Genomic DNA, 26,635 nt, shown 5'->3' with positions numbered 1-26,635 from the left:
GCGCCGAGCAGAGCGAACATCAGAGAATACAAGGTGTGTCGTGAGTGCATTTATTGATAGATTGCTATGATATTACATCTGCATCGTTGCAGTTCTTTGTCATAAATGCATTGCAGTTTACATAATGTAATGTTACTGGAGCATTGGGAGCAACACGGGACGGTTCGGTTTCTCATCCAATACCAATACGTTTCGCTGCGTTCACCTTCAGCCCTTATCACAGTGTGAGTTGTTTTTTATTCCTACAAAAATGAAGCGATTAACACCCATGAAAACATACTTTAGAAAACGATCATGATTTATTTTAATTTACTTTTTAAACTTTAAAACATATTATTTTGTATTTCGGCATTATTATGCAGCCATGCACAGAAATGATTAAAGACACACATCATTGTCTGAAAGCACTAGATGGCCCAGAGAGAGAAACATCATTATTATTTTGGAGTTTTTTGGAGTTATTTTGTTTTGTATTAATAAATATAGTTTTGTATTAAGTAATAATGAATCAGGAGGAGTGTACATACATGTATTAGAGTAAGAGTAGAGTAAAGGGATTTGTGATTTTCTTTTAAGTACTTGATTTATAGAAGTGGCAAATTGATAATTCATGTTGTTATTTTTAATAAATAGAAATAAATATAGAACAGATTAATCATATTGCCAATCGACAGTTTCATTAATACACGTTTAGCTGGTTAGTTAAATGATTTGAAATTAAATAGATTTTCACGGGGTGACTTGATGAATAACCAACCGTATTGTTGATTACAAAGGCTAAAAAGCTTAAAAAATAAAATAATTTATATTTCATTGTAGATGGACTTAGTTACCTAGCTTTCCTGGTAGCTTTGTCTGAGAAAATGATTCATAAATCAACCTATCAGTTGACCCTATGTACTTTCTTCACTGACAGACAAAAATAAAAAGCCTATATCAGTCAAAGCTCAGCTTTAGGAGGGGAAAAGACAGAGCAAGATAAAAACAAAGAGAAAAAGAGTGTGATGCTGATGAGGTGAGAGAAAAAAACAGCTGCCCGCACATGGTTTTAAAGCTATTGTCATCCCATTTTTTTGGCCTTCAAAACATCTTAAAATGCACATATGTAGATCAGAGAAATCAAAATTTTCTCGGGGGAGCATGCCCACGAACCCCCCTAAATACCTCACATTCGGTACCTCAGTGATTATAAAACCCTGCCATATGCATGTTACTGGATGAATGAATGAAACTACTTAATAATGAGCATTAGACCATAAAGTAACTTTTTTTTTCCTTTTTTTTTTACATCATAATTGGAGGCTGAGCCCCCCTAAAATGAAAATCCTAGAATCGCCCCTGATCATGATGTAGGGTAGTGGGAAAGTTTACATGTAATGAACGGCGAATAAGCCTACCAAACTTCGTTTGTGAGCAGACTTGTCGGACTCAACACAGTTAGTAGAAGTAAGAAACAAATTTAAATTTTTCTTGAAACGTCACATGCGCTTAGTTTTATTTTAATAGTAATTGCATGTAAAAAGGCTAATAGCAATATGTAGATATTGCTATTATTGGTGCACATCTAAATGTATACTCAGTATGATAACTTTTGGAGGTAGGCTACGTTTGTTGTTGAAACGACAAAAAATATTTATATTTCTCTCTCTCTCTCTCTCGACTTTGGCTACTTTCGTTTTCATTTAGCCTAGGCCTATACGCTGCTCTTGAAAGACGCGGATTTAGGCTATAAGACGAAGATATTGTTAAGGTAGCAACTTTTGAAAACTCATATCCAATAACACTGCTTTTACATGCGCCCTTAAGTGATTATAATGCGTTCAAGACAATACTGCGATTAAACTACGAGGCCTGGCCTACTGCTATTATGCACATTCGCAGTAAACTGTAAATGTAAAATGGAGTGCTGAGATTCTGAATATACCGTACAGTAGGCTATGCTATAAGCATATTACTTTCATACCTGTTCTGCTCACGGTCACGGATAACATTTTGCAGAGACGAACAGTAACAGTACTCTAACAGTAATTAATTAGCTACTAATTACATATTCAACAGTGCAATTAAATACTGTACTAATTACTCTCTCTAAAAAAAGTATTGCATTACTTATTACTTTCTAAATCCCATATCAACATTGACAAGATGAACAATACAAGTATATTCATGAAACTGCTCTTTTAATTCTTTTAAATAAATAATAAAAAATTGCATCAATTATTATTGAACTGACCAAAGTATTTAAGGGGAGAAGGTTACATTAAAAACATACATTTTAACATTAGACGTTCAATTTTGATGTTAATCCACTATTATTTTATATAGAATTGTTCTATAGTCTATACAGTATTTAATGCAATTGCATCAGAAGTAACTGTGGTTCCACTATTTTGATAGTCCACTTTAGACATTCTACTAACTATAAGTAACTTTGTAGAACTGTAGTAGACTGTCAGTAGACTGTTAGGTTATGGTTAGGTTTTAGGATTTGGGTTAGGAGAATAAGTTGACTTGTAGCTGCAAAGTTACTTATAGTCAGTAGACTGTCTGTTGGGGGACCATCAAAATAAAGTGTTAGCAGATATTAAGCAGACAGCCTAGTAATACTCTAATGACAGTTAGTTGACAAGTAGTTGCAAAGTTACTTATAGTTGTCTAAAGTGGACTATCAAAATAAAGTGTTACCGTAACTGTAATTAAATTACAGAAAAATTAATTACTTTTTTAAGGGATAAGTAATAAATTACAGTAATTAATTACTTAGACAACATTCTTGGCGCACATAAACGCATTCAGAAAGAAAACGTCTCGGGTTACGACTGTAACCCTTGTTCCCCGAGAAGGGAACGAGACACTGCGTCGTCGTCGTGACGACACTTTGAGGAACACCCTTAGCGTAGCGCATCTGAAGCATGAATGAAATCTGTCCAATCCTGATTGGTGCTGCGTCATGACGTAGTAGATGACGGCATAACCGGAAGATACAAAGGGACGCCGGCACAAACACACGTTAGCTCCTTTGCGATGAAGCAAACGCTCTGCCCGTGATAGGTGTGGCGACGAGACACAGTGTCTCGTTCCCTTCTCGGGGAACAAGGGTTACAGTCGTAACCCGAGACGTTCCCCTTCGAGGGAACTTGCACTGCGTCGTCGTCGTGACGACACTTTGGGGAACGTAATGCCCACTATGCCACACCGTAATCACGCCCGCCCTAGTGTGAAGCTGGAAGACCAGGCACACTTAGGACGCGAGCACTCTGGCGCCAGGCGTCACAGGGAGTTGCAGACTGTAGAAACATATGAAGGTGTGCGGGGTGGCCCACCCGGCCGCCTCGCAGATCTCCTGAAGCGAGACGCCAGAAAGGAGGGCCACCGAGGAGGCCATGCCCCTGGTGGAATGTGCCCTCACGGCCATAGGTGAAGGCAAATTGCGCACCTGATAAGCCGTGGCTATAGCCTGAACAATCCAATTGCTGATTGTCTGTTTAGATGCAGGCAGCCCTTTCTTGGGTGAACCAAAGTACACCAACAACTGGTCTGACTTCCTCCACTGAGAGGACCTCTCCAAGTACACTCTCAGGGCTCTGACTGGGCAGAGCAGGTGAAGTCTCCCCTCTTCCGCCTTCACGTGAGGTGGAGGATAGAAGGCCTGAAGAACCACTGACCATGCCACATTAGACAGCACCTTGGGCACATAGCCCGGCTTCTAGGATGTAAGATGGCCTTAACTCCACCAGGGGCAAACTCCAGGCAAGTTGGCATTAAAGCCAAGGCCTGGAGATCCCCCACTCTCCTCAGAGAGGTGATAGCAAGGAGAAAGGCCACCTTGAAGGTCAGGTTCTTTGCCTCAGCCGACTCCAGTGGCTCGAAGGGGGCCTCAGCCAACCCTTCAAGTACCACCGCCAGGTCCCAAGTTTGGACTCTGGAGTGAGCCGCAGGCCTCATCCTCCGAGCCCCACGGAGGAAACGTACAACCAGATGGTGCTTTCCCAAAGGACCATCACCTATAGGCGAGTGGAAAGCTGCAATGGTAGCCACATACACCTTAAGTGTGGACGGGGTAAGAACGGCGGAGAAACGATCTTGGAGGAACTCCAGCACTGAAGCCACTGGGCAGTTAACTGGGTCCACCTCACGCTCTCTACACCAAGTGGAAACACATTCCACTTCAGGCTGTACAGTCTCCTGGTAGAAGGAGCCCTGGAGCTGAGTAGGGTCTCGACAACACCTGCTGACAGGCCAGCCTCTAGGTACCGGGCCCCTCCTCAGAGGGACCTGCCACGGGAGGCCGTCCAGCAGTGCTACAATGTTCGAGAACCATACCCGGGTTGGCCAGCGGGGTGCTACTAAAAGTAGGCTTATCCCCTCCCGGCGGACCCGCTCCAAGACTCCCGGGAGCAGAACGATCGGGGGAAATGCGTACAGACGCAGCCTCGGCCACGTCTGCATCATGGCGTCCAGCCCCAGCGGAGCTGGATACCTGAGAGAGAACCGCAGTGGGCAGTGGGACGTCTCTTGAGACGTGAACAGATCCACTTCCACTGGGCCGAATCTCACGCACATGGCCTCCACCACCTCGGGGTGGAGTCGCCACTCCCCGGGCCTCAGCCCCTGCCTCGACAGGACGTCTGCTCTCTGATTTTGGTCCCCGGGGACATACATCGCTCTGAGAGACGACAGTTTCCCCTAGGACCACAGAAGGATCTGGTGTGCCATCTGCATAGAGGGCGTGACCTCAGATCCCCCTGATGATTCAGATACGCGACTACAGAAGTGTTGTCCGAGTGTATCAGGACATGGTGGCCGCGGAGGTCGGGGAAAAAGCTCCTCAGAGCTTTGTAGACCGCCAGCATTTCCAGGCAGTTGATGTGCCAGGAAGAATGCCGGGTCTCCCACAGACCTCTCGCAAAACGGCCGTCCATGACCGCGCCCCAACCAGTGAGGGAGGCATCTGTTGAAACGGTTTTCCGGCAACATGATGCTCCCAGCACCAGCCCCTGGGACAGGAACCAAGGTTTCCTCCATATGACAAGGGAACGAAGGCATCTGCGCGTTACCCTGATCATACGGAGTGGATTTCCCCTCGGGGAAAACCCCTTGGCTCTCAACTACCACTGTAGGGGTCTCATGTGTAGCAGGCCAAAAGGTATGACGTTGGACGCTGCTGCCATGAGCCCCAGCAGTCTCTGAAACTGCTTCACAGTGAGGTTGTGGCCTAGCTTTGCTCTGGAGACCATCGCCCGTATGGACTCCACGCGCGCAGGAGACATTGTGCCCGCATCGTCGTGGAGTCCCATACAACTCCCAGGAACGTAGTCCTCTGGGAGGGCATCAACACACTCTTTTTTTGTGTTGAGTCTTAGCCCCAGGCACCTGATATGGGCCAGAACGACATATCAATGCCGAACTGCCATCTCACGCAACTTGGCCAATATTAGCCAGTCATCGATATAGTTGAGTACACGGATGCCCTGGAGTCTCAGCGGAGCCAGCGCTGCATCCATGCACTTGGTGAAGGTGCGAGGGGAGAGAGCTAGGCCAAAGGGAAGAACCCGATATTGGTACACTTCGGCCCCGAACGCGAACCTCAGGAACTTCCTGTGACATGGAAGAATGATATATGGAAGTATGCGTCCTTCAGATCTATCGTGACGAACCAGTCCTCGAACTGGATCTAACTCACGATGGCTGGAATTGTGAGCATCTTGAACCTGAATCTCCTCAGAGAACGATTCAAGTGCCTGAGATCTATTATTGGACGCAACCCCCCATCCTTCTTGGGAACTATGAAGTACCGGCTGTAGAACCCGGACTCCCTGTCTGGCAGAGGAAAACATTCTATGGCCTCGACCTCGATCCACCCCGGGGGGGACAGCTCTGAGCGGTCCGGCCGCAGCTAGGACCGCTTGGCGGAAGCCTTCTTTGCCTGAAGGACGGTCCTCAGATCGACCTTAGGCTCAGAAGGCTTGCCGCGAGAGCGCCGCCTCCTTTGCCAGGCTCCCTCGGGAGGGGCGCGGGAGGCAACACTCTCTTTTTGCACCTGTCGGTGTGAGGCTCAACATTTTAATTCCTCAAAATTAAATGCAGCCAAAAACACTGGATAAGTGAAACACGGTCTGGATGGTAGGCTGAATTAAAATATCTAACTTCTCAAAGTCAGATAATATTCCATCATTTTAATTCCATAGAATTAAATGCAGCCATAATCACCAGACAATACTGTTTAATATTTATTTATACGGTTTCGTAATCTGCGCTGCCTCGGCAAACGCGAGATTCGAGCCGTCACAATATATCGGCTTTCATCCCTCGATAAGAAAGTCAACAGGTGCGAGGTTGAAACATCCGACAGCGCACGGCTTTTTCTATGCACGCGCGCCGCGATATTTCTCAATGAACACTGCCAGCACCCTCAGGAGCTGACTGTGAATGCCTCGCACCCAAACAGTATTATTTCACAGATCTCGTGTGTCCCTTTTATAGCAGACTCGTAATCTACGCGCTGCCTCAGCAAACGCGAGATTCAAGTCGTTCACAATATATTTGGCTTTCATCTCTCGAGAAGAAAGCCAACGGGCGCAAGGCTGAAACACCCGAAACGCACGGCTGTGTGCGACAAGATATTTCTCAATGAACACACAGCCAGCACCCTCAGGAGCTGACTGTGCATGCCTCGCACCCACACAGAATCTTTATTGCAGAGTAGCCCCGTAATCTACGCGCTGCCTCGGCAAGCGCGAGATCCGAGCTACTATAGAATAGATTCTGTATTGCAATGCAGACATTAATCTACACGCTGCCTCGGCAAACGTGAGATTAGTCACAGAATCTTTATTGCAGAGTAGCCGTAATCTACGCGCTGCCTCGGCAAACGCGAGATCCGAGCCACTAGATTCTATATTGTAATGCAGACGTTATTTGGGACAATTCTTATGGGACAAACAACACCAAATAGGACAAACAGTTTCACACAGAGCGCTTGCTGAAGAGCAAAAAGCTAACGTGTGTTTGTGCCGGCGTCCCTTTGTATCTTCCGGTTATGCCGTCATCTACTACGTCATGACGCAGCACCAATCAGGATTGGACAGATTTCATTCATGCTTCAGACGCGCTACGCTAAGGGCGTTCCCCAAAGTGTCGTCACGACGACGACGCAGTGCGAGTTCCCTCGAAGGGGAACCAGTGGAGCGTGGAGGTATATCATAAGTTGTTGCAAATGACAAAAATAAATTCTCACAAAGAGTTACAGTGTACCAATCGGCTGATACCTGACTAAAGAATAATTGTATTTGATGGTTAGAAAAGGAAAATAGGAATGTTCTGTGTTTTTAACACTGCATAATGCAAGTAAACCATTTAATCAATAGTGACTAGTGGTCTCTTTGCATTTCAGTTTTTCTTTGCTGTGCATCCAGCAATTATTCACCTGAACCTCACTCAAACTTAATCCCAGTCAAGACGTCCAGATTTGTAAAACAAGATGAAGTTCTCTCTGATTACTGCTTTTCTTCTTGGGTGGATGCGTTTTGGGAAATCAGGTGAGAGTTATTTAACTCTTCAGAGAAACATTTACTTGAGAAGTGTAGCTGATTTTGTTCTTTATCGGGAAGTGTACATACAGTATATGCATCTCTTGTGAATGCAATGATTACTCACCCGAATACCATAACTGATGTTCTTCTCCAATAGAACCTCCATATCACTGCTGTCTTATTGTGACAAACACCAGAATACCAGTTGAAAACATTGTGTCTTATGACATACAAGATATGCATATATGTAGCATTAGAGCTGTAAGGCAAGTTCAAGGTTATTATAATCTATAACAATATACACTTTTACTCTGATTCAGTAATAAATGGGTAGATAATTAAACGATGAGAGTGAACTGTTGTATTGTTTCCCCCATACACATAGGTTCCACACCAAGAGAGATAGAACCATTTGTTCAGATCCAGATAGCAGGTGGGCTAAGAAAGCAATGGAGGTAGTGGATATGAGATGGAAACTGAATGGTTTGTTTGATTTTTCTTTATAAATATTATTATTAATATATGGATACAAATGTTATAGTTCTAAAACTAAACATTGTAAGTGATAGGTCTTGGGTTCTACACTGCAAAAACTCAAAATCTTGCCAAGTATATTTTTCTAATTACTAGTCAAAATATCTCATCACACTTAATATAAGACAAAATTGCCTAAAGACCAAGATTTAAGTGAGATAAAGGAGCTTGTTTTTAGACAGTGCATCTTGAATATCTTGTTAAGTGAATCTGTCTTGAAAATATCTTGTTTTGAGCCATATCTCAGATGAAACAAGCTTTTTTGACATGTCATAAGGTTTTTAAGCTGCTGTGTTAATTGTAAAAGATGAATCGTCTTATTTCAAGAAATAGACTTGACTTGAATTGAGACAACAAATCTGCTTTATTGAAAACTGTAGGTCAACATGCCAAACTCACAACTCACAATGCAGTACAGTGAGTATGTATAATATTTACATATAGACAGCAAAAAAACTTAATTTATTTACGTATAAACAGCTTTACCGACGTACAAATTTGTACATATTCCTATTTAACTTAAAATCGTGGCATTAATGTTTTTACTCTATTGCATTCAATTGTCTTATTAATTAAATTTTCAGTCACATTTATTAATAGTTTAACGTTACTCATAAATAATAACAGCTCTGTTCGTGCTTCTGCTGCAATCTCGTTTAGGAGGATTAATAGCCTACATGGTGTTAAACAAGAATACACTTTAAAACCTTAAAAATACCTTTTTTATCGTTTAACCATTTTGTAATATTTGGTTTATTTACCGCGTGAGACACAAAAAAACACAACATAAATTCACAAAAGACATCCATTTTATTAGATTGGTGTAATCCAAATCTTTAGAATCCATGTGTTGTTTGCAAGAAACAGATCCAAATTCAGCCCTTTATCCAGCGATCTTCATCATTTCTCTCAGCAGAGACCGTTAACGTCAAATCCCAGCATCCCGCGCTCGATTGAATTCAAATTCAAAAATTGCGCCTGAAGCGTTACGACATGTTTTACGGCAGCGATATCAAACGCTCATTGGCTCTCGCATGCTTCGTCACAGATTGCAACATGCCGTGTTTAAGTTTGTGTTCTACATTTGAAACAGAGAAGCGCGCGCGCCTTTACAGAGCGAACAGCGAACCGAAACCGGATTAACATTTTCATGGATTAAGAATTTAAATTCTGCTCTATAACGTTACAAAACTATTATACTGCACTGCCAGAGAGGACTGCGACACATCGTCATGTGAACGACTTTTGGTACCGGTTTTGACATTTTCTCACTAAATAAATTATTGTGATTAAACTTGTAACGTTATGTCTGTTGTCTTTCTTTATAATTGTAGCCTAACCTTACGTACAGTAGTTTTAAGAAATGGTTAGGTTTAGGGGTAGGATTAGTGGCTCAAACTATCATTTAATGCTATATTGTTAATAAAACTGCCATTTCCCTAACGTTACACATGTCCATTACTTTTTATCCTTTTAATATTGTCTATAAAAATGGCTATGTTTAGGTGGAGTAGGGTTAAGGGATCTTACATTTATAATCTATAAAATGTTCTACTATGTTTTCATATTGCAGTTCCATACTGTGAGCCAAAATGTTGAGAAAAATGAAGCTGTTTCCCTTTTATGCAGTCCTCTGGGACTTTTTGCTGTTTAAATAAAAACAATGGTTAAATGCAAGTCTATTTTTCACTTTTTCTGTCTAGTAAACAGTAGTTAATGTCTTGAATCTAGTAGGTAAAATGTCTTGAATCTAGAACAGTATTATTTTTGTTGAGCTTACAATAAGGTAAATACACTTGAGATAATGACAGGATGGTAAATTATGGCTTATTATGGCAAAAGAGCACTGCCTAATACGAGTCAGGAATGCTAACTTCAAGACATTTTGTCTCAAAATGCCAGTTTCCAATCTTATTTCAAGTTGGTGGTGACTTAAATCTAGAACAGTGTAACAATTATAGAACTAAAAATTAGTTAAATACACTTGAAACAAACAGGATGACCGAAAAAAAAAAATGCTACTTTTGAGGGGAAAATACTATTTTTGAGCATGACAAGCTTATTATGAGACACAAAACATGACAAATACTAGTAAAATATAGCTAAAAATGAGTTTTCCCAGCTAATTTCAAGATCACTCATATCTTGTAAGGCTTAAATATAATGTCTTATTTCAAGAAATCTTACCAAGAGAATTTTCACTTGTTCCATTGGCAGATTTTTTTGCTTATTACAAGCAAAAATATCTTGTATTAATTTTTTTTTGCTTATTTTTGGAGAGGCCTTTTTTCCAGTGTATTTTTTACAGTCACAACCTCTACAATCACAGACTACTGCTTAACAGCAAAAAAGAAAAAAAAGAAAGAAATTACCCAGCTAACAAAAATATGTTCTAAGAACGTTGTGGGAACGTTGATTTGGAATGTTCTAAAAATGTTGAAATGTCCAGTTTGCTTAACGTTGCTGGAATGGTATTTTAATGTTAGAAAAACATTGCTGGAACGTTAGCATAATGTTGCTGGAACGTTATCTTAAGGTTAGCATAACGTTGCTGGAACGTTAGCATAACGTTGCTGGAACGTTAGCATAATGTTGCTGGAACGTTATCTTAAGGTTAGCATAACGTTGCTGTAACGTTAGCATAACGTTACTGTAACGTTAGCATAATGTTGCTGGAACGTTATCTTAAGGTTAGCATAACGTTGCTGGAACGTTAGCATAACGTTGCTGGAACATTGTCTTAACGTTTGCATAACGTTATCTTAAGGTTAGCATAACATTGCTGGAACATTATCTTAAGGTTTGCATAACGTTACTGGAACATTATCTTAAGGTTAGCGTAACGTTGCTAGAACGTTAGCACAACATTGCTGGAACATTATCTTAAGGTTAGCATAACGTTCATGGAATATTATCTTAAGGTTAGCATAATGTTTATGGAATGTTATCTTAAGGTTTGCATAACGTTGCTGGAACATTATCTTAAGGTTAGCATAACGTTGCTGGAACGTTAGAACAACATTGCTGGAACATTTTTAAGGTTAGCATAACGTTCATGGAATGTTATCTTAAGGTTAGCATAATGTTTATGGAACGTTATATTAAGGTTTGCATAACGTTGCTGGAACGTTATCTTAAGGTTAGCATAATGTTCATGGAACATTATCTTAAGGTTTGCATAACGTTGCTGGAACGTTATATTAAGGTTAGCATAACGTTGCCGGAACGTTAGCACAACATTGCTGGAACATTCATAAAGGTTAGCATAACGTTCATGGAATGTTATCTTAAGGTTAGCATAACATTGCCATAATGTTGCTGGAACATTAGCATAACGTTGCTGGAACATTATCTTAAGGTTAGCATAACGTTGCCAGAACATTAGCACAACATTGCTGGAACATTCTTAAGGTTAGTATAACGTTCATGGAATGTTATCTTAAGGTTAGCATAACATTCATGCAACATTATCTTAAGGTTAGCATAACATTGCAAGAACATTGGCATAACATTGCTGGAACATTAGCATAACATTGCTAGAACATCATCTTAAGGTAAGCATAACGTTCCTGCAACGTTCTTTCCCCCAAAATGTTATTAACAATACAACATTCAAAGAACATTAAAATGTCCACTTTCTTTCAAGTTAAAATGTTATTTTAAGGTATAAAAAAATTCTGCACCATTCGTCCAACTTAATTTTTTTATTAACACAACCATGTGAATTATAAGCACACACTTTTACAGCACATCAAAAAGTAGAAAATTTCATGATTATCATACATTTTAAACGCTACATTATAGCTTAAAAAACAACAACAAATATTTTCATATAAACATTTAAATGAAATGAAAACGGTGTTTAAGAGTTAGTTCACCAAAAAAAAAATTGTCAGTAATCACTCTCCCTCATGTTATTCTAACCCCGTAAGACTGCTGTTCATTTTCAGAACACAAATGAAGATATTTTTGATGAAATCTGAGAGCTGGCTCACTCCTCTACTAAAAGCGACCTGAGATTGAATGCATTGAAAAGCCCTCACACTACTCGTATACTGGGAGAGAGATAAGACAAAAGAGCTGCACGATTCATCTTTAAAAAAATGTGATCTCGATTCAAACGCCCACACGATCTGCTACCATTTCGTCTGTCTATTAAACCTTTGACAAAATCATATCGCAACATTTAAAGCTGTGCTGACTAGGGCTGAAACGATTAGTCGACATTGTCGACAACGTCGACAATAAAAAATTGTCGACAAATATCTTTGTTGTTGAGTAGTCGTTTGATCCCACGTGACCTAATGTAAGGGCCTGCAATATCGTGATTTGACCGCTACGGCGCTGTAGCGCTAGAGTGTAATGCAGCCGTTACAAATGCGGTAGAAGAAAACACAGCGCGAATTATGACGGAGTGCAAACGAATCCGAACCTGATCCGAACTAGCAAGGTGTGTGAAAGTTTCACAAAACTTCAAACCAAGAATATACTGTCGTGTGTAATACATGCAAGGCAAAACTTGCTTTTCACGGGAGCGCAACATGCATGTTAAAGCACTTAAAGAGGAAACACCCCGGCACGAGACGAGCCGGTGAGAGCTGAATGTTCTCCAGCTGGAGTTAAATAACTAGCAGTAAATCTCTTTTTAGAGAATGCAATACTACTAATACTAGCAATAATATTAACAATAATAATATAATTACAGTAATGTGATGATTTATTTTTGCATAGAATAAAGCTTGATCGAGCTTAGGAGTCAGAGCTGTTTTTATTATTGTAACACTATTAGGTATTACAGTCTTATCACTTGCCTGTATTTTGTTCTATATTCATGAAGACTTACACAAGGAGATGTTATGAAGAATATCATGTCAGTTACTTTTTTATTCTGTAAATTAAAAGGTGAATGAGTGTCTCTGTCAGCTCAGCTCAATTGTCATGTCATTTTTTATTCTTATAATAATAATAATTGTTTGCAGTTTAAGTTTTTCTGTAATGCAGCTTATTATTTTTTTTTGTTTAGTTTTTCTATTGAAAGAGAACAGAATATTTAACCAATGCTTAGAGAGCATTTGTGTGTGATTTGAGTTGGACAGAAATCTGAAAACTTAAAGAGAATGACCTGTTTAGTTGCTCAAAGTTCATTAAAACAACCATTTCAAAAGCTGAAGTGATTTTCTTTTTTTATATTAGTTAGAATATGTATAACTCAGTGTTTTAACTAATTGAAAAAGCTGAATAATCGTTCCAAACTTAATGATTAGTCGGCGAAATAATCGACGATTAGTCGATTAATCGTTCTAATAATCGTTAGATTAATCGATTATCAAAATAATCGTTTGTTGCAGCCCTAGTGCTGACCCAGAGTCGTCATGAAACAGCTTCACAAACAATCTTTTCAACCTCATAGTATCATTATTTCTGTGATACAATAGTTCAAATTATCATAGAAGTACTTGGATAAAAGTTTAAATTTCAAATATAAACACTGATGTTTATGATAACGATCAAAATAGAGTAAAGCCCCAATCACACCTAACGCGTTTTTCCGGTTTGAAAAAGCGAGGAGCACAGCACTGCCTCAATCACACAGAACGAGCAGTGAACTGCGTTTTTTTGTTGCTAGGCAAACACTGAAACAGCTGTCCTGTCAGTCAAGTAAACGTCAAATCAGCCTTTTATAAACTCCGTTTATTTTCTGTTAACATTGTGGTAGTTACGATTCGTGAAGTTGTTAAGCTCCTGGTAACCCGCGAGAGCACCACAAGTTTATCCTCCATCATCACATTCTCTGGTGTTCACTACAACGGAAGACCCGCCTCTCCATTCATTCGATTCGAGTTGATTTTATTTTCAACTCCAAAAACATGAGGCGCAGCCGGCGGTTAAACGCGAGGCGCCTGGGGCGCATAAACAGCGCGCAGAACGTGCACTGCCATAGGAAATCAATTGAAAAAAGGCGCCTCTCACTTCCAAAAATGCGTTAGGTGTGATTGGCCCCTTAAAATAACGCATTTATCGATCATATTGTTTCGCCACAAGATGGGGACAAGTGCCTGTTACAAAATGTATTTGTTATCGAATCATTTATTAAAGAGAATGTAGTACTAACTGTATGATGCTTCTGAAATAAGTCAGAAAGATGTGATGAATTGTTTTTGTAAATATGACTTATCTTATACATCATTTAGCCTATACAGTCTGTATTTAAGTGTATGATTTAACATTTTCTGATGGTCTAGTGTTAAAAAATAAAATAAAAAATCGCAATATCGAATTGCAATTCTTAAAAAAAATCGTAATACCAGCAGTATCAGCACCCAAGTATCGTGATAGTATCGAATCGGGAGATAGTTGTATCGTCCCGGCCCTAGAGTTCACTAGAGCAGCGAGAAGATGACGCATATGGGTCTCGATGTAGTGCGGAACTTTTGTGAACTCACTCAGAGGCCCACACATAAGAAAATTAATACATTTTTGCACACAAAAATTATTGTCATCACTTGATGAACTTGAGGTTGAGCCAGTCACTTGGACTATTTTAACAATGTCTTTACTAACTTTCTGGGCAGAAAAGGCAGAATGAAATTGCCTAGAAGACTATGGAGGAGTGAGCCAGCTCTCATATTTCATCAAAAATATCTTAATTTGTGTTCTGAAGATTAACGGAAGTCTTAAAGGATAATTCCGGTATTTAGCACTTTAAGACTCTTTTCTGGTTTGTTTTGGATGAACTAGAGCGGTGGACGATGGGTCCTGTCTCGACTCTTGACTCGTTTAGAGTCGCCTTTGACGGCTTCAGAGTCGCTGGCTACCGGCATGCACAAACATGTCCTTAAAACAACCCTTAACGTTCGTTGTCAAAACTGTGCAACTCACCGAGTGGTTAGTGGTGTTCATTGATGTTCCAAAACAAGTAGCGTAGCGAAATACATTTTCTGTCGTGTTTTATTTGGCATTTTGTAAAATCCCATTGATTTCTGTTGGAGGACTCATTGCTCGTTGATATTACTGCGCTTCAGACTCAAATATCGAGCGGTTGTGAGGTATCTGAAAAAATAGTTCCACTATAGCAAATAACACGGATTGAAATCATACATTGTGCTAATATATTTGTTTTTAATCATCAACGAACACCACTAACCAGTCGGTGAGTTGCAGTTTTGAAAACGAACGTTAAGGGTTGTTTTAAGGACATGTTAGTGTATGCCTGTAGCCAGCCACTCTGAAGCGGTCAAAGGCGACTCTAAACGAGTCAAGAGTCGAGACAGGACCCATCGTCCACCACTCTAGTTCATCCAAAACAAACCAGAAAATAGACTCAAAGTGCTAAATACCGGAATTATCCTTTAAAGGATTAGTTCACCCTAAAATGAAAATTTCCTACTAATTTACTCACCCCAATGCCATCCAAGATATCCATGTTTTTCTTTCCTCAGTGGGTGAGAAATTATGTTTTTTGAGGAAAACATTTCTGGATTTTTCTTCTAACAATGTACTTCATTGGTTACCATCGTTTTTAAGTCCAAATTAATGCAGTTTCAAAAGTCTTTGAAGTGTTTAAACGGGCTGTACGCGATCACAGCTAAAGAAGAGGTTGTTATCTAGCGAAAAGATAGGTAATTTTTTTAAAAATATATAATTTAAAGACTTTTTACCTTCAATAGTTCAGATTGAGCTGATCAACAAATGGACAGGGAACTACGTCATCACGTTGAAAGGTCACAACGGCACCGGCAGAAGTACCGCCCCACTGTTTACAATGCGACCGTACGTAGGAGGATAGTTCAAATAGTATTGTTTGCTATTATATATATAGTAATAGTATTCAGTGAATATGAATAGTAAATGAATAACATTCTGATGAATATGAATAGTAGCTCAAATAGTATTGCCGGCGCGACCTTTCAACGTGATGACGTAGTTCCCTGTCCGTTTGATGATCAGCTCAATCCGAACTATTGAAGGTAAAAAGTCTATTAATTATTAAAAAAATTTAAAATGACCTATCGTTTCGCTAGATAACAACCTCTTCTTCAGCTGTGATCGCGTACAGCCCGTTTAAACACTTCAAAGACTTTTGAAACTGCATTGATTTTTTGCTTAAAAACGATGGTCACCAATGAAGTCTGTTGTTAGAAGAAAAATCCAGAAATGTTTTCCTCAAAAAACATAATTTCTCTCCCACTGAGGAAAGAAAGACATGGATATCTTGGATGGCATTGGGGTGAGTAAATTATTCGGAAATTTTCATTTTGGGGTGAACTAATCCTTTAAGGGGTTGGAACAACATTAGGGTGTATAAATTACTGACAGAATATACATTTTTGGGTGAACTAACCCTTAAATATAAGTAGTGTGGGGGTGCCAAACTAGCACTGTGGTCCAGTCTCTTCGTGCTGTGATCCAGTCTCTTCATGCCCCATCTGGAAAGTGAACAGATTGACTGATGTTACTAATGGTGATTTATTATTTCATAAACATTTAATAATAACAGTGTGACTACTCCATAAATGTTAACCCTTAAGTTATTTAGGCTGTGCTTTGAGTACTATAAATATTAAACCACACAAGATTAAAATGTAGTTTACAAATGTTATACAATGGAAAGGTTCAATAACACATTGTAAAGGATTAGCTACACCTGAAAATGAAAACTTCTATCAATGAGGGGAAAAGTAAGATAATGTGCATCAAAATTCTTTACCTGCTAAACTTTTCTAATTTGTACTAATTTGCCATACTATGGAAGTAGGAATATAATACTTTCAATTGTATGACAATAGCAGCATTGAGAAATGTCTTCTGAAGCTATTATAATAAAATTATAAAAATCTATAAACCAGGGCTTGGCATTAACCCTGGTCTTGTAAGTTATTTGTCCTTTGGACAAATAAATCGTTCATTCACTTGTAAAAAAAAGAAAAAGAAAAAAAAGCAGCTTGTCCAGGAATATATATTTTTTTAAGTAACTTAAGGTTATTAATCGGTGTGTAACGTTAACAGTCAAGTTAACGTTACGTTACCTGCGAATTAAGCGGTTGCGTGACATTCATGTTAATACTAATGTTAGGCATAAATGGCATTATAAAACCCCAATTTGCCCTCCAGGTGGGCATTCCGTCACGTGAAAACTATGAATTAACCGTCCAGTGAATATTTTTAAGTTAATTACTTTTAAGATAATTTATAGTTTACTTCCATTCACATTGAAAAATTGCCAGCAAAACCTTTACAAAACCTCTAATCAACACATAAGATTAAAAGCCTAAACTTTACAGCTAAAGTCTAATCAACCTAACCTTACCTAAAGTAACGTTAACTTAAGTTAGTTAACGTTAGCCTAAAAGTTGAGATGCTAACTGACTTTTCCCGAAGACGCACTATACCATTTCTATAAAGTAAATATTCAACGGAAGCGTGTCATTTACATGAAAGAATGTGTCAGAAACATTTGTATGTACTATTTGTGTAATTTTGGTGACTAAACTTACCTGAAATTAGCGAAGACAACAGTGAGAGACGGAGCTGCTGCTTGTCGTCACTTGAGCTTCTCGTCAGTTGAGCTTCCCGCCCGTTTCTATAGCAACTCCAGTTCAAATCTGGTTCAAATGCAACTCGAGTGCGCGCGCCAATTAAAAGACGTAGAAGTCTCGCGTCATTTACATAAAAGAAGAATTGATGGAGGGAATTATTTGATAATCAGATAAAATATCCTGAAATGTGAGGTTAACATTTAAGTGTATAGGCTAGTGGCCATCACCAAACTGTAAACGGAATGAGTATATGAAGCATGAGTGTAAAACAATGTACAATTTTTATAATAGGTTATAATAGGCTATAATATAATGTAAAATATAATAGCCTATTATATTACATAGCTTTATAAATGGTAAACGTGGTGTTGAAATAAAATTGCAAAAACATTTATTGAAAACTAAACATGATATAAGGCATGAATATATTTTGTGAAATACCGGTATACACAATATGTAGGCTAGACATTTACAGATGTAACATGAGGAACAATTTAAAAGATTTATGTTCAATGTATTTTGAAATAATATATTTTCAAAATGTATTTCAATATATTTAACAGTGCTTCACATATGTGAATAGCATATCTATCTATACATCTATAAATTATGGGAAGGTCTGTCTGTCTGTCTGTTAACAACATTTTCAAACTTGACAGGTTTTTTGCTACGGGCACAAGTAAGTGCAGTGTAAAGTTTGACATAGTTTGGATTAGAAATGTAAAAGATATTGTTAAATATATGGGTAAAAGAAGGTAATTGTTTAAAAATAAACATTCTGGCATAAACACTCTGTCAGCTACACTGTTTACTTCTGAATATTGTTTTTTATTCACAGCTTTTCTCAGAGTTCACTGTGTAGCCTGCCTGAATCGTGTAGTTAAATTTTCCTTGGTGCTTTCTTCCATGCATAAATAAAAATGTCACTGAACCTTTGCTGTGTAATTGTAACAATCAGCACTCAAACACACCTAAACAACAATTATTAAAAACACACACAAAAACTGATTTTGCACGGGCACTTTGCCATCATTTGTAGTAGCTATTCACACACTGTTTGCTCAAGCGTAGCGTTTTCTCTGAGTTCACTGTGTAGCCTGCTCCCTGAATCATCACGCTTACTCATTAGTGGATGTTCTGAATCTGTAAGTCAGCTATGCTGTTTACTTATGAATATTATATTTCATTCTGGTGTGCTTAACGTTATCACTACTGTGTAATAGTAGCTTATGCTATTCACCAACTAAACATATCCTATTCAATGCGTTCACAATTCTCTTTCACGGGCATCATTTGTAGTAGCCTTTTCACAAACTGTTTTTACTCAAGCGTAGCGTTTTCTCAGACTTCACTGTGTAGTCTGCTCCCTGCATTGTGTAGTTCAATTTTCCACATGTTTTATGTCATTATTTCAGGATCAGTATTTGCTTTCTACCATACACAAATAAAAATGTCACTGAACTTTTGCTGTGTAATTGTAACAAGGAGCACTCAAACACACCAAAACAACAATTACTAAAAAAACTGATTTTGCACAGGCATTTTGCACTAGTTAATATTAATTTATTAATAGGCTATATAGTGCTGGTTTATTGGGGTGATGTTATAAACTACTGTGATGTTTAAAATGATTATATGGATATAGTCATTATACAAATCTAGTGATTGTAAACTAATGTTAAGAAGCGCACATTTGTTAACGAGTGTACTTAACATTGAGAATGTTCAGCAAACAACATGTTCCCAGAACGTTTTATGATAGCCTAAATATAACATTCAGAAAATCAACGTTATGAGAACTTTCATCCATCACAACATAACGTCATAAAGACGTTTCAAGAACCTTGTTCTAAGAACATTTTCTATCAACGTTATGAGAACGTTCATCCATCACAACATAACGTCATAAAGACGTTCCAAGAACCTTGTTCTAAGAACGTTTTCTATCAACGTTATGAGAACGTTCATCCATCACAACATAACGTCATAAAGACGTTCCAAGAACCTTGTTCTAAGAACGTTTTCTATCAACTTTATGAGAACGTTCATCAATCACAACATAACATCATAAAGACGTTCCAAGAACCTTGTTCTAAGAACATTTTCTATCAACGTTATGAGAACTTTCATTAATCACAACATAATGTCATAAAGACGTTCCAAGAACCTTGTTCTAAGAACGTTTTCTATCAACGTTATGAGAACTTTCATCAATCACAAATAATATCATAAAGACGTTCCAAGAACCTTGTTCTAAGAACATTTTCTATCAACGTTATGAGAACTTTCATTAATCACAACATAATGTCATAAAGACGTTCCAAGAACCTTGTTCTAAGAACATTTTCTATCAACGTTATGAGAACTTTCATTAATCACAACATAATGTCATAAAGACGTTCCAAGAACCTTGTTCTAAGAACATTTTCTATCAACGTTATGAGAACTTTCATTAATCACAACATAATGTCATAAAGACGTTCCAAGAACCTTGTTCTAAGAACATTTTCTATCAACGTTATGAGAACTTTCATCAATCACAACATAATGTCATAAAGACGTTCCAAGAACCTTGTTCTAAGAACGTTTTCTATCAACGTTATGAGAACTTTCATCAATCACAAATAATATCATAAAGACGTTCCAAGAACCTTGTTCTAAGAACGTTTTCTATCAACGTTATGAGAACTTTCATCAATCACAAATAATATCATAAAGACGTTCCAAGAACCTTGTTCTAAGAACGTTTTCTATCAATGTTATGAGAACGTTCATCCATCACAACATAACATCATAAAGACGTTCCAAGAACCTTGTTCTAAGAACGTTTTCAATCAACGTTATGAGAACTTTCATCAATCACAAATAACGTCATAAAGACGTTCCAAGAACCTTGTTCTAAGAACGTTTCAATCAACGTTATGAGAACTTTCATCAATCACAAATAATATCATAAAGACGTTCCAAAAACCTTGTTCTAAGAACATTTTCTATCAACGTTATGAGAACTTTCATCCATCACAACATAACGTCATAAAGACGTTCCAATAACCTTGTTCTAAGAACATTTTCTATCAACGTTATGAGAACTTTCATCCAGCACAAATAACGTCATAAAGACGTTCCAAGAACCTTGTTCTAAGAATGTTTTCTATCAACTTTATGAGAACGTTCATCAATCACAACATAACATCATAAAGACGTTCCAAGAACCTTGTTCTAAGAACATTTTCTATCAACGTTATGAGAACTTTCATTAATCACAACATAACATCATAAAGACGTTCCAAGAACCTTGTTCTAAGAACGTTTTCTATCAACGTTATGAGAACTTTCATCAATCACAAATTAATAATATAAAGACGTTCCAAGTACCTTGTTCTAAGAACGTTTTCTATCAACGTTATGAGAACTTTCATCAATCACAAATTAATAATATAAAGACGTTCCAAGTACCTTGTTCTAAGAACGTTTTCTATCAACGTTATGAGAACTTTCATCAATCACAAATAATATCATAAAGACGTTCCAAGAACCTTGTTCTAAGAACGTTTTCTATCAATGTTATGAGAACGTTCATCCATCACAAATAATATCATAAAGACGTTCCAAGAACCTTGTTCTAAGAACGTTTTCTATCAATGTTATGAGAACGTTCATCCATCACAACATAACGTCATAAAGACGTTCCAAGAACCTTGTTCTAAGAACGTTTTCTATCAACGTTATGAGAACTTTCATCAATCACAAATAACGTCATAAAGACGTTCCAAGAACATTGTTCTAAGAACGTTTTCTATCAACGTTATGAGAACGTTCATCCATCACAAATAATATCATAAAGACGTTCCAAAAACCTTGTTCTAAGAACGTTTTCTATCAACGTTATGAGAACGTTCATCAATCACAAATAACGTCATAAAGACGTTCCAAGAACCTTGTTCTAAGAACGTTTTCTATCAACGTTATGAGAACTTTCATCCATCACAACATAACGTCATAAAGACATTCCAAGAACCTTGTTCTAAGAACATTTTCTATCAACGTTATGAGAACGTTCATCCATCACAACATAACGTCATAAAGACGTTCCAAGAACCTTGTTCTAAGAACATTTTCTATCAACGTTATGAGAACATTCATCCATCACAACATAACGTCATAAAGACGTTCCAATAACCTTGTTCTAAGAACGTTTTCTATCAACGTTATGAGAACTTTCATCCAGCACAAATAACGTCATAAAGACGTTCCAAGAACCTTGTTCTAAGAACGTTTTCTATCAAATTTATGAGAACGTTCATCAATCACAACATAACATCATAAAGACGTTCCAAGAACCTTGTTCTAAGAACGTTTTCTATCAACGTTATGAGAACTTTCATCAATCACAAATAATATCATAAAGACGTTCCAAGAACCTTGTTCTAAGAACGTTTTCTATCAATGTTATGAGAACGTTCATCCATCACAACATAACATCATAAAGACGTTCCAAGAACCTTGTTCTAAGAACGTTTTCTATCAACGTTATGAGAACCTTCATCCATCACAACATAACGTCATAAATATGTTCCAAGAAACTTGTTCTAAGAACGTTTTCAATCAACGTTATGAGAACTTTCATCCATCACAACCTAACGTCATAAAGACGTTCCAAGAACCTTGTTCTAAGAATATTTTGTATCAACGTTATGAGAACATTCATCAATCACAACATAACATCATAAAGACGTTCCAAGAACCTTGTTCTAAGAACGTTTTCTATCAACGTTATGAGAACGTTCATCAATCACAAATAACGTCATAAAGACGTTCCAAGAACCTTGTTCTAAGAACGTTTTCTATCAACGTTATAAGAACGTTCATCCATCACAACATAACATCATAAAGACGTTCCAAGAACCTTGTTCTAAGAACGTTTTCTATCAACGTTATGAGAACTTTCATCAATCACAAATAACGTCATAAAGACGTTCCAAGAACCTTGTTCTAAGAATGTTTTCTATCAACGTTATGAGAACATTCATCAATCACAACATAACATCATAAAGACATTCCAAGAACCTTGTTCTAAGAACGTTTTCTATCAACGTTATGAGAACTTTCATCAATCACAACATAACATCATAAAGACATTCCAAGAACCTTGTTCTAAGAACGTTTTCTATCAACGTTATGAGAACTTTCATCAATCACAAATAATATCATAAAGACGTTCCAAGAACCTTGTTCTAAGAACGTTTTCTATCAGTGTTATGAGAACGTTCATCCATCACAACATAACGTCATAAAGACGTTCCAAGAACCTTGTTCTAAGAACATTTTTTATTAACGTTATGAGAACGTTCATCCATCACAACATAACGTCATAAAGACGTTCCAAGAACCTTGTTCTAAGAACGTTTTCTATCAACGTTATGAGAACTTTCATCAATCACAAATAACATCATAAAGACGTTCCAAGAACCTTGTTCCAAGAACGTTTTCTATCAACGTTATGATAACGTTCATCAATCACAACATAACATCATAAAGACGTTCCAAGAACCTTGTTCTAAGAACGTTTTCTATCAACGTTATGAGAACTTTCATCAATCACAAATATTGTCATAAAGACTTTCCAAGAACCTTGTTCTAAGAACGTTTTCTATCAACGTTATGAGAACGTTCATCAATCACAAATAACATCATAAAGACGTTCCAAGAACCTTGTTCTAAGAACGTTTTCTATCAACGTTATGAGAACGTTCATCCATCACAACATAACATCATAAAGACGTTCCAAGAACCTTGTTCTAAGAACGTTTTCTATCAACGTTATGAGAATGTTCATCAATCACAACATAACATCATAAAGACGTTCCAAGAACCTTGTTCTAAGAACGTTTTCTATCAACGTTATGAGAACGTTCATCAATCACAAATAACGTCATGAAGACGTTCCAAGAACCTTGTTCTAAGAACGTTTTCCATCAACGTTATGAGAACCGTTCATCAATCACAAATAACGTAAAAAAAACGTTCCAAGAACCTTGTTCTAAGAACGTTTTCCATCAACGTTATGAGAACCGTTCATCAATCACAAATAACGTCAAAAAAACGTTCCAAGAACCTTGGTCTAAGAACGTTTTCTATCAACGTTATGAGAACGTTCATCCATCACAACATAACGTCATAAAGACGTTCCAAGAACCTTGTTCTAAGAACGTTTTATATCAACGTTATGAGAACGTTCATCAATCACAAATAACGTCATAAAGACGTTCCAAGGACCTTGTTCTAAGAACGTTTTCTATCAACGTTATGAGAATGTTCATCAATCACAAATAACGTCATAAAGACGTTCCAAGAACCTTGTTCTAAGAACGTTTTCTATCAACGTTATGAGAACGTTCATCAATCAAAAATAACGTCATAAAGACGTTCCAAGAACCTTGTTCTAAGAACGTTTTTTTCTCAACGTTACAAGAACGTTAATAACGTTGTATGAACGTTCCGAAAACATTATTTTAATCACGTTTTGTACTAACATTTACACAACTTTTAAAGAACGTTAGTGAAAGTTCTGGGAACGTTCCCTGTTAGCTGGGTAGTGAAGACAAAAAATTAGAAATGTATACGAGATGACATTGTTTTGTTTTTTTTCCTCCCATATAGGTGCAGAACTTCAAGCAAGCTGCTGTCTTGCTGTGACAAGCACCAGAATACCAGTAAAAGACATTTTGGACTATTACATACAAGATAGTTCGCTATGTCCCCTCAGAGCTGTGAGGCATGTCCAAAGTTAATATAATCTATCATAATATAACATTTTGTGCAGATTCAGTGATAAATAGGTAGATAACTAAACGATGAGAGCTAAAAAGTCAAGCATTTTTCTCATGTACAGGTTCCGCACCACGAAGAATATAATCATTTGTTCAGATCCAGAAGACATTTGGGCTAAGAAAGCAATAAATGACGTGAATGAAAGGAGAATACCGACAAAGGAACCTTCCCAAGAACCTTTCGAGACAAGTATAACAAACTTCCCAACTACAACCACAATACGAAGGCCCAACACTGAGGCAAACACTTCTGGGCCAACATTCATACCTAGACTGCATGGTTTGTTTGTTTGATTTATTTATTTATTTATTATTTTTTTCCTATTTTTACATGTAAAACAATGTTTTTTTGTGAAATGTTGCTATACCTCTACAACTAAAGACTACTGCTTAACAGCAACAACAACAAAACTCAAACATTTTTAAATCAATTAATGAGTAATGGCAAAAAAAAGTATACCATTTTTTTTTCTCTAACAGGAAATGGGGGTCTAGAAAGCTTTACAGAAAGTATTCATGTGACAACCACAATCCCAGTAAAATACATTTTGAAAAATCTCAGGTAAGTTCAAAGTTATTTGCACAATATGAAGTTGTGATACCCAGTTGCAGTAATAAATGATATAATTAAACCATGACAGCTTAAAAGTAAAGTTTTTTTCCCCCCTTCAATTTACAGGTCTCACAGCAAGAAAAGGCTCCGCATGTTCCAAGCAGGCAAGCAGGTTTGGCAAAGAATGCAAAAAAGCAGCGTGGCTGAAGAATGAAAGAATGAGCAAGCTAAATACTCAAGTTTTTACTTTTCTATCTAACAGCCTATACAGCTTCTTATCTTTGAAAACTTTTTTTAATGGCCTTTTATGCCAGTATACTGATATAACCAGGATGACTGAATAACTTTTAACTCCAATTATTTTGCCTGTTTTGACTTTATCTTTATATTCACATTTTGTGTGATGCCTTTTATTTTGTGTATTGTTTTCTTAATTTACTTAATCAAAAATTAACTAGCAACATGTAATCTTGTTCATATTACGTTTTTGTATGCAGGGTGTTATCGGCTACATAATAAATGGTCAAATATAGAATGCCTGATGCCTGAATTATAACATCCAGTGCCTGAAAACTTTATATTGATGCAGCTTAAAGCTTTGAGTGAATTATTATTTAACCCTTGTGTGGTGTTCATATTTTTGTTATTCATGCAGTGTTCGTGGGTCTGGTGGACCCGCTGCATTTTGGGTTTTTTAATTCAACACAATCAAACAATTTTATGTTAAAATACTCAACAGATGTTTACTTCATCCCAATTACAATATTAACAGCATATATGGTTAATATTTTATCTTTACCTTTGTTAGATCACATTTAAGAATTGCAACCTTGTGCGGGAATGGCAGGGGTAGAAACATAAAAACTCTCACACATACAATATCTCTCTCTCTCTCTCTCACACACACACACACACACACACACACACACACACACACACACACACTTGGATATGTGGTTTATGGGGACTCTCCATAGGCGTAATGGTTTTTCTAATGTACAAACTGTATAATCTATCCCCCTACACTAACCCAACCCCTAAACCTATACCAATCACAGAAAACCTTTGACATTTTTTGCATTTCAAAAAACACCATTTAGTATGTTTTTTAAGCCATTTGGTTTGAGGTTTGGTTTTACAGATATGGACATTTTTACCAATATTCAGAAAGTCTTTTGCGTTGCTACTGAATTCATTTCTGCTAATGAATATGGTGATGATAATTGTATTTTGCAAGGTCTTTCGTTTTAAGGTAGTTCACATTTAAATTGAATGCCCTGCTTTTATCTCCAGTAGATCCTGTTGTTCGTTCAAGCTGTCTAACTACTTCAAATACTAAAGTTCTTATAAACAATCTAGTTAGCTACACCATCCAGAACAAACCCTTGTTCCCTGTGAATGCTGTGAGGTGAGAATTCATTTAGATTTCTGCAGAATTATCTTGTATTATTAAGACGCAAACTAAAGGGATAATGAAAGTATATAATACCCTGTTCTGTTTCATTCTGTAGATTTCGTACAATGAAAGGAATCACAATCTGCTCGGATCCTTCCTCACCATGGGCCATTAAAGCAATGAAGTACCTGGACGAAAAGAAGAAACCTCAGTCAGCTCGTAAATCTGTGACAGCGGCTCCTGGGAATACATCA

General features: G+C 37.6%; 1 protein-coding gene across 6 annotated transcripts; it reads left to right on the top strand.

Annotated features, from left to right (window-relative positions):
* Positions 1-26,635, top strand: LOC311086117 (uncharacterized protein). Of its 6 annotated transcripts, XR_014607016.1 has the most exons (10): positions 47-224; positions 7,394-7,538; positions 7,690-7,798; positions 7,918-8,015; positions 24,263-24,377; positions 24,495-24,712; positions 24,913-24,994; positions 25,112-25,157; positions 26,282-26,393; positions 26,497-26,635. XR_014607016.1 is itself a non-coding variant. In XM_084118837.1 (9 exons), exons 2-9 carry the CDS (start codon positions 7,481-7,483, stop codon positions 26,279-26,281), a joined length of 729 nt encoding a protein of 242 aa, XP_083974963.1. In that variant the 5' UTR covers positions 47-224; positions 7,394-7,480; the 3' UTR covers positions 26,282-26,361. The 6 variants fall into 6 exon arrangements, 5 of the variants coding, with proteins under 5 accessions (XP_083974961.1, XP_083974963.1, XP_083974960.1 ...); XM_084118837.1 differs by lacking the exon at positions 26,497-26,635 and having other exon boundaries at positions 26,279-26,361; XM_084118834.1 differs by lacking the exons at positions 26,282-26,393; positions 26,497-26,635 and adding an exon at positions 917-1,015 and having other exon boundaries at positions 52-224; positions 25,112-26,256.

Source organism: Abramis brama (assembly GCF_963993115.1).
Source record: "Abramis brama genome assembly, chromosome: 7".
Lineage (NCBI taxonomy): Eukaryota > Metazoa > Chordata > Actinopteri > Cypriniformes > Leuciscidae > Abramis > Abramis brama.
This window is presented reverse-complemented; position numbering and strand designations above follow the sequence as displayed.